Source organism: Vitis riparia, chromosome 10, assembly GCF_004353265.1.
Source record: "Vitis riparia cultivar Riparia Gloire de Montpellier isolate 1030 chromosome 10, EGFV_Vit.rip_1.0, whole genome shotgun sequence".
NCBI lineage: Eukaryota > Viridiplantae > Streptophyta > Magnoliopsida > Vitales > Vitaceae > Vitis > Vitis riparia.
This window is the reverse complement of record NC_048440.1, coordinates 4,920,667-4,930,308: the sequence shown is the minus strand read 5'-3', so window position 1 is coordinate 4,930,308 and position 9,642 is coordinate 4,920,667. Positions and strand designations below refer to the sequence as shown.

Genomic DNA, 9,642 nt, shown 5'->3' with positions numbered 1-9,642 from the left:
TTTCACTAACCTCTCCCATTTTTTAATTTGAAGAATAATTTATTTTTGACATAAATACCCTTCAACATTTCAATTATTTATATGTGTTATTTCAAAAAAAAAAAAAAATACAACATTTTTATCTTACATGAATATTTTTTTTTATGATGAAAAAAGGAGTGGAAGAATTTCAACCCCTTGAATCAAATAACTCTTACATTTTTCCTTGAAAGATTCTTCTTAACACGTTTCTTATCTAGGTGAATTTTTTACAAGGAAGTGGGCCCCGTTTCCCATGTTCTCCTCAATTCCAGGTCATTCCACATTCCCTGTCTCGTAGAAATGTAAGATAAGCTTCAAAAAGAAGTGGAGGAGACTGTAGGAAATTCTTTGGATTCCATTCTTTTTAATTTTTAAGAAAAAACGGTTAGGTCTGTGAAAGTGTATATATATATATATATATATATGCTTCAATGTTATATTAAATCCAAAATTGGAGGTTTGTAATTTTCGAATTGGTTGAAACTGTGGTCCATTTCTTGGAAGATGCAATATTGGAATATTTTAGATGATGCCAGAAATCTTTATTTTTGGCAATTTGGAATCCTAGACAAGCTAAAAGCATTGAAGGAAATATTAAATCGAATAATTGTAGTTCTATATATATTTATTTAATTAATGGACAAAATTCAATGTTCCAATGGTTTTTCACTTAAATATAATGCCCTAATTTCTGATTGTGGAAGTATTCAAAATTAGAAGCTGCAGGGTAATATTTAGTAGCCCATAATTCAAAGCCTATAGTTAGGAATTTGAGGTTTGCATCACGTATAGCCCTTGGATCACTCCCAACACTACAGGCCCTGGGATTTGTTTCCATCCCAGAACTTCTGCTGCGAACAGAGCCTTGATTGTATTCTTTCAGGTCATTAGTACACGATGGTGCCTACATTGTCCCCAATGAAACTGCTGAGACTCGAAAATACTAAGTACTGAACACAGTCCGGTCAGTTGATGCAGTCCAGATAGTCTGAATCCGATAAAATGCAAGTTGCCTGAACACCCAGCTACATGATTTTCTGGGTTTTTTTCCTTGGGTATTCAGTCTTTAGGTGAAATGGTGGAGCTGAAAGCCAACTAGGCCAACTGAAACTGCGCTAAAACATTACGGCCAAGTTCAAAAATGCTATTAGCTGCTACGTTTCTAGCGAGCCCTGTTGCTTCGAAACAGCAGAACACTGAAAATTCTTCTGATCCAAGAATGAAAAATGACCTCAATACTCTCTTTAGATCTCCTGTATGAATTCTTGAGTTGTTCAATGTTATAGCTTATTTGTTTGTGGAGACTGACTAGACATTGATGAGCAACAAGAACGTCCAAGTCAAACAAAATTTTGAGGGAGACAAGCACTGTAGAGGACACTGTAGAAATTCATTTTTTGGGTTACATAACCTTATCTGGATTTTTATGAGATGTACAATACAGGATTTGGGAGATTTGGCTGCAACATTACACTTGTACTCACATAACGCTCTAAAACAACAATTGAGACTAAAAAAAGGGAAAATAAAAGAGAACTATGGCGTATACTTGCATACAATAAAACCCAAAAAAAATGGAAAATTCCCTTTGAATGAACATGTGATGGCAATAACATGAGAAGAATCGCCACCCTTAGTAAAAAGAAAAAGAGAGAACAATTGGGGAATTTAGATTTTAGATGACTCCTTTCTACTTTTCGAACTTGGCACGGTTTCTCGGTCAGGAAACCGATGCCTTGGCCTGCTTGTGATGATTGACATAAGCTCGTTGGCTGTCCATGTGACTAACGATAGATTGCGAAGAGAGTTGACCAGCTCTTCATCATGATCCAAGGATGAGAGCTTTGAAGTGCATTCTGTGAAAAATATGAACCCAAATAGATCAATAAAGATGACTATTTTTGGTGCAAATTAATTTGAAATAAATCTCAAAGAAGAACAATTCTGATAAAATGTTTCCTATGCCAAGTTTATAATTTATAACATCTTCCTGGGAGTAATTCTTCTTTGAAGTTACTGATGATATGTAGTTGCATATTTTACCTGAATTCTTGGCAAGATTCAGCAATGAATATGAAGCAATCACTCTTTCCTCAACATCTCTGTTGTAACTCAACAACTCTATCAACTGTGGGACAAGGATTGAGCATGCCATCCACCGAAAACTTTCATCTTCCATGGAACACAAAAATTTGCTCATCCATGAAACTGTGACCAAGCTTGCTCGGGCCAAACATGGAATGCCATTGGCTATGGAATCTGAGAGAGCAGACAAGAATCTCTTGTTGCCGCTTCTGAACAATGCAATGGCTGCCTTCTTCTGCCAGTTTTCTGTTGCTTCTTCCTCGTCATTCTGATCATTGTTGCACAAAATTAGATGTGGGAGATTCAATTGAGAAATTTAGACCCACTCAGACTACCAAATGGAACTACAGTAATAGCCTAGCAGCGTACCTCAAGGCTTCCAGAGTTCATAATTTCATTGACAAATATTTCGGTGTTGTGGAGTGAATCTTCTGAGATCTCTTCTAAACCAGCTTGCTGTAAGAGCCATTTTTCTGCTGATGCCTCTCCTGTGTTAGAGAATCGGCCTCCCAATATCATGAGAGTTTTTGATGACTGTTGTTGGACCTTTTCATTACATGTTTGACAGTCCAAAGCTGCTATAATTGTCTCGACTGCTTCTTCTCTATATACGCTGCTCTTTGAAGGATCTCCCTGCAAAATAACTGCTACTCCATGTGGGGGCTGCTCAAGAGTCTAAAACCAGACTGTTTTGAACTAATGCATGCCCAGGTTGGTTCCCAAGAGAATTGAGGAAAAGGAAAGAAATTTTGAAATCTCATGGCATCCATTTCTTCAAATTCTCAGAAATCAAGTGGGGCACAAGTGAATGAACGACTAAAATTAGACTTACCAGAAGATCAAGCTGTAACAACAGAGCTGCAACTAATGGGCGTTCTTCAGGTGGAGCCCTCTGCAGATAGACTAACAAGATGTGCATTGTGTTCAAGTGAGCACCTCCATTCTGAAGACCATCTAAGAATTTCGTAATCTGAGTTCTTCTGTAGAGCGAAGCAAGCTTCTGACAATTACTTCAACTATTGTTGAAAGCGAAAGAAAGAAAGACAAGAGAGAAAAAATCGATACCTATTGAGGCATATCAACTCAGTCAATAAAGCGAAAGCACAAGAACTGGAATTCTTTTGATTGCCTAGAACAAGGAGTTCAAGAATGGAAGCCTTGTTCAGATTGTTCGCCAAGTAATGTCGGCAGCTTCCATCAGCCTGAATGCAACAGGAAATGATGGAAGCAGCATTGTTCCTTCCGCAGGCATCTCCAGTCTCTATTCTTTTCACCAACAAGCTCAATCCTCCAATTGAAACAACTTGTCTGGCATTCTCCAAGTTTTGGTCTTCATTGAAGCCCATAAGAAGTTGGTCTAGGAAGTAATATGCTGCCACTTGAGGACTGCATCTAACTGTGAATAAGGTCTGCAGCTGGTCCCCAAACTCCAACACCCGAAGGACCAATGGAATCCACTCAATTGATATCAGCTGTTTGGCCTTTGGCTTCAATAGATAAAGCAAAACCGCAGCTTTTAGAAATAGACTACTGCTTCTCAGGAGTCTCATAAAGATCTCAAGTTGTGGATCTGAACTCAATATTATCTGCCTATTTGCCTCCTTTCTCCATACAAATTCTGCTAAAATTGAGATCCCCAATTCTAGAATTTCATCGTCATTGGAAGCAAATAGAACTTCAAGAATTCCCTCTATCACAGGTGCCTTTGACAATGCAGATTCAGTGACACGATCGCCATGTGAGTCCAACCAAGCTTTTGTAATCACCCGAACTGCTCTTTCACAGTCAGTTAGGCTGTCTGATGAGGAAATGGTGGTAATTGCTCTAGCGAGATCACATGCAGGAAGGTAGCTATTTTCTTCCTTTCTGATTGAATCATTCCTGACTATGAAATTGCCGTTCACCAAGCATTCTGTCAGCTCCCTTTGGCAGGTAAAGAACCGAAAAAAGTCTATTCTCTGTGTCTCGGACCACAATTCATCTTTTGTGAATCTGTAATGTTGGCTTGGCGATCTTCTCTGAGCTCCTAATCCATTCTGCCAAGGGAAAAGAACAGATGAAATTTGGGAAATTTCTAAGTAACAGTTGCCTTATATAAAATATTCACCATCCTGAGGAGACGGAGTTACTCACATGAACATAATGATGTCGGGCGTCGCTATCTTCATTTGTACAAACTTTTTCTTTTTCCTCCACACTCCATGTATCAATTTTAGCTCCAGTTCGCTCACCATGTTCCATGGATTGCCGCTCAGAGGTGGGACCGAAAACAGCTTGATACCTTTCAAGATAGAGCAATGATGAAACAAATCACACAAACAACTTCAGGGTAATTTTTTAGAAGATCATGGAAAGTGATTAAAATACTTTGAAACTTACAAGTTTTTGTTGATGGAGAGATTCGAAGAGAAAGAGTCTGATGATCGCCTCATTGAATTCCCATAACTTGGCCTTGATGGTAAGGGCACAGAGGGTATGGGAGGTGCTTTGACCCCAACTTTGAGCCAGTCCTTATAGTAAAACGCAAACTGCCTAGTGCCCATGTCCATTTGATCGTTGTAGATCTTGCTCAAAGCTATAGCCCTCTTCTCTTTGTCCCCAAAATTTGGGGTTGACAGGAATTCAAGCTCATTAGCGTACCAAACCTTGAGATGGAGAAGATGGGGAAGGAAAAAATGCTCCCAAAGATCAGGAAGCAAGGCAGTCCGGGCTAGAAAAGGTGCATCACAGAACACTTGAAGCAAGTGCCTAGCTGAAATTCTATCATTTTTCTCAAGCTTATAGACTATGGACAAGTAGAGCTGAGCGCAGGCTGAGAGGTGGGAATTGGGAATCCCACAAGTAGAGCCGTTACGGGATGTTTCAGAATTAAGTGAGGCAACGATGCTCAAAAGCCTAATGGAGTTCCTCAGGGATTTCATCCTCAACTCCATGTGTGTCCCAGGGCTCCCAAGTACCAGCTGCTCAATGCTCTCAATTCCCAACTCCATGTTTGCAAACACCCCATTATCCGAATCCTTTTTCCTACTCTCCAAACAAGCGTAATACTTTTCCCTGACGCTTTCCCGGAAAGTTTCATCCTTGAGGTACCTCCCAATGTATCCACTGAGTATTGAAATCACAGCCCTGATGGCCACTTCATCAATGGCAGGCCCATCCCTCCTTGCACCCTCAGAACCACCCAAGGACTTAGAATTGGCCCTCTCTGAATCCGAACTAACTCTTTTGGAGGAAAGGAGGCCAGGGGCGTTTCGGGTGATGGCCTTGTCGGCCTTGTGCTTGACGGAGTGGAAGTTTCTTCTGTCATGGCAGATGTAGATGGGGAGAGCAATGGAATCATCTCGAGCAAGTCTGGGGTCTCTGTTGGGCTTGGAGAGGTGTGGAGGCTTTCGGGAGGTTTTGTGGTGGTTTTTCGTGCGCTCAAAGCCTTCTTCAACAAGAAGGTCGTGAAGAGACGCCATCATTTGTGAAGATGGTGCCGTTGGTGGGGAAGGTGGTGGTGGTGTGGTGGTGGAGCTAGCAAAGGAGCGATTCTGAAAAGCTTCACTGACATTCTTTCAAAACCTAAAGATAACAAAACAATAGCACACACAAGAAGAAAAGGAGAAAACAATGAGATGAGGACAATATTGCTTGGCCGTTCATCTTTTTTGTTAAATTATTATTATTATTATTATTATTTTAAATCATCTGCCTTTTTAAAATTTTCCTCTTAAAAACAAATGATAGGAATTGATAATTAGACAATATTAAGCAATTGAACCGAATCAAAGAGGAAGGGGAATGTTTTTTCCCATCTTAAGATGTCATTAGTGGGTGAGAAAAGGATAATAAAGAGAAAATTGCATTGGTTTTTGAGACTAGGATGGATGGATTAGGAGTTATAATTTTAAAAATATAATTTTTATATTATAATTAAAAATTCTTTTAATAAATTTAATTTAATTATATTAATTGATATTAATAAATTATTTTTAGCTGAATAGAAAAAATAAATTTTTTTTTTGTTAAGTCACTTTCCTCCCTAAATACCAAAAAATTTTGGTAAACCCGTTGAATTGGACTGGTCAGGTGATATTATAAAATATAAAGTTTTTAAGAAAAATATCAAACAGAAAAGGTTGCATTTAAGTTTGGGAACTCAGAACATGTGCCGTGCTTAGGTGAATGGGGCACACTAATCAGCGCATAGAGATTGCGAGATTCTTACTCCAAAAAATAATGTAAAAATAATAATAATAATAATCATATTCGGATGATATCATCTACATGCCACCGCAGCATAACCAACCAGGACCCGCTTGGATATTCTTAGGACTTTCGTTAATCGTGACGTCTTTTGACGTGGAGTACGTATTACGGTGATCGACTAGAATGTGAAATGGCGCAAATATCCAAGTCTTTGTTTTGAAGTGGAGAAGAGTGTCAAATGGTGCATAGATTGTGGAAAATTGTGGAGCATAGGGAAGACCCGCTTTAATATTGTTAGGACTTTGGTTAATCGTCACATCTAAATCCTATTTTGATGTGGACGATCTTACGGTGATTGAGCAGAGTGTCAAATGGTGCAAATATTGCAGAAATTTGCGCTACGGAAATTGACAGTTGGATGGTGTCCCTTCCCCTCTTATCAAAATTGGAGATGTGGAGTAATTTTTTAATCCAAAACTACTAAAATAATAACTTTTATTTTATAGAACAAAAATACTACATCGATGAATCCTTATTTTTTTATGGGTCATTGCAAATAATTTTATTATTTTTTTTTCATATATTTTTACCCTAATTTTCAACATATTATATGCCATTTTATTATAATAAAAAGTGAAATATCAATATAGGAAAGATAAAATCTTACATACTCATTATGTTTATAATCTTCTATGAAATAAGAAAAAAAATATATGTTAATATTTTATTTTATTATAAAAAATATAGAAAAAATTTAAATATAATTAAAATTTTATATATTTTAAAATTATTTAATTTTTATATAATTAAAGAAAATAAGTGAAATAAATTTGAAAAAACAATAAATTAATTTATTAATTTTAAATTTATCGAAAATTGAAAAAAAACAATTGTAATAATTAGTATTTTTTTTATTAGATGATTTATAAGTGTGAGATAATAATCGCTTCAATGATTTCTTTTATGCTGCTAAAAATTAGTCCTATTCTTTTTTTTTTTAGTGGGTAGTTAACCTTCCAAAAGAAAATAAAACATGTGTTAAATTGTATTTGGCATTAATTTCAATAAATCTTTTTAGATTTTTTAATATTTAAATAATAAAAAATTTTAAGTATTAGAAAGGTTTTTTAGAATTATTGTTAGAGTTCTTAATCTTTTTAAATTAAAAAAAAATCACAATTTTTTTTAGAAATTTCCGGGGAAAACCAGCCATGAAATATGGTTAGAGTTTAAAATTGGGAAATGAAAATAAGAAATGTTTGAGAAATGGGCGTTGAAGAAGAGCATGTGTAAGGATTTGAATTTGTGGGCTCACGCAGTGGATGGTGGCTCCGTGCCAAATAACAGGTCAAGGTATAAAACGAAGGAGAGGGGAAGGACATTGGGGCTGTATAGATATATTCAAGTAGGCCTTAACGTTTTCTGACCTTGTTTCTTCTCTCCTTCATTCTCCTCCTCTCATTTTTCGATGCCCTCTCTTCTCGTCTTATTCTTCTTTGCCGCTGCCAATTACTTTAGTTGGTGTCTTACTTTTTACCTAATTTGAACTCATGCTTCAATATCTTCTCCTCACACTTACCCTAAAAAGTAATGAATAATTTAATTAATATCCAAATTATTATATTCTAAAAATATATTTTATAATGATTTTAAAAAATATTTTTAGATTAAAATTGGATTATTATTTTTTTTTGAAAAAAAAGGTATTTAATGAAATTTATAAATATTTTTTAAAAAATCTCTATACAGTATATTTGATAATAATTTTAAAAACCATTTTTTAAAAATAAAAAATTTTAAATATTAAAAATACTTTTTAAAATCACTTAAAAAATAATCAATATTCTTTTTTTATTTTAAGAAACAATCAAATCATAATTGGAATGAAAACATCCAAAGGAGGAAATGAGAGATGTGCATAGGTGTGTTGGCTTTCTCATCTTTCCTTCTTTTATTTTCTATTTTGTAATTTTTTTTTTGTCTTTAATTGAAATTAATCGATTTCATTTCATGCATATCTTTCAAGGAATCTCGGAAGCCCGTGAGCTGTTGACTGCGACAAACATTGGTGGGTATGTGCGTTGGAAATTGGGTCACCTTGGATTGGAAGAGGCATATGGATTCCACCGAAGACTTTTTCTGTCCCTTTCTTTTTATCATTCTAATGATGCAATTATTATTAAAAATTAAATCCATGTTGAAAAAATAAATGAAGGGATTTTGAAAATTAAATATAACAATTTAAAAAATAAATTTTAAAATATGACAATTGAAAATTTATTTCGAATTTCCTGTAATTTATTAAAAATTAAATAAAATGTGATCTTCCGAAGAAACAACAACAATTTAAATATTAAATTTTGAAAAAAAAAATTTTAAATTTGAAATTTATATTGAAATTGGTTTCAAAAGACAATTTGTAAATATAATTTTTCAATTGTTATAAATCTCAAATTATCTCTCCCCTACCATATTTTGCAAATAGTAATTTCAGAGTGAAGAGAGTGATAAAAGTAGAAAAAAAATCCATAAATAAATATTAAAGATTATAGATTCAATATGATGGGGGGGGGGGGGGGGGGGGGGGGGGGCGGGGGGGGGGGGGGGTGAAGCAACCACATGATGTTTGGGAGTTAATTCTCTGGATCTTAATTCTAGATTGTTAATATAAAGTAGATTTTATATATTTTATTAATGTTTATTTTCCTATTAGCTCAAGTTGTTTTGAAGGTAATCATCTTAATCTCAATTGTAAATTATTAATATAGAGTAGATTTTGTATATTTTTATTAATGTTTATTTTCTTCATCTAAATTACATTATATACAAAAAAAAACTATTAATAAATTATTTTACTTTATCATAGTGAAAAGTTATGCACAAATAGTATTTGATATCATTATAAGTAGAACTTATGTGACAACTATTTTAAATTTTCTTATAACAAAATATATATATATATATATATATATATATATAAATAATTTTATAATTTATTATAGCCAGAAGTTATAGTAATATTATTAACCTACAAATTACACAAGTTTTATTTTATATTGAAGCATACTTTTATAATGATAAATACTATTTATGAAATTTTGTTGGTTACACCTAATTAGTAATATAAATTTAAATATTGTTTGGTAATATAGTTTTGAATTTTTGCAATTGATTCTAATAATATTATTTTATTGCATGTGAAAAGTTTCTAATAATGTTGAATTTCACAAAACTTGAATGTGTTATTTGAAATTTCAAGAAAAAAAAACTATTTATCTTGGATCCTTGATGCTGCAATATATCTTGAATATGTGAGATCGGTAATTGGTTTTTCATTACTTCTCG

General features: G+C 34.3%; 1 protein-coding gene across 1 annotated transcript; it reads right to left on the bottom strand.

Moving 5' to 3' along the window:
- Positions 1-1,402: 1,402 nt before the first annotated feature.
- Positions 1,403-5,683, bottom strand: LOC117924192 (putative E3 ubiquitin-protein ligase LIN). The gene is made up of 7 exons (XM_034842772.1): positions 4,486-5,683; positions 4,240-4,387; positions 3,172-4,142; positions 2,939-3,086; positions 2,476-2,739; positions 2,065-2,374; positions 1,403-1,877 (listed from the first exon to the last, which is right to left on the bottom strand). The coding sequence occupies exons 1-7, from the start codon at positions 5,568-5,570 to the stop codon at positions 1,690-1,692; spliced, it is 3,114 nt and encodes a 1,037-aa protein (XP_034698663.1). The 5' UTR covers positions 5,571-5,683; the 3' UTR covers positions 1,403-1,689.
- Between the last annotated feature and the right edge of the window lie 3,959 nt (positions 5,684-9,642).

Bases quoted from the DNA above. Each gene is read 5' to 3' on its own strand.
- LOC117924192 (XM_034842772.1), bottom strand. From the start codon at position 5,570: ATGATGGCGTCTCTTCACGACCTTCTTGTTGAAGAAGGCTTTGAGCGC. The intron at 4,143-4,239 runs GTGAGTAACTCC...TTCCCTTGGCAG, and splicing joins CCCGACATCATTATGTTCAT to AATGGATTAGGAGCTCAGAG. The intron at 1,878-2,064 runs GTAAAATATGCA...TATTTTTCACAG, and splicing joins GAATCTTGCCAAGAATTCAG to AATGCACTTCAAAGCTCTCA.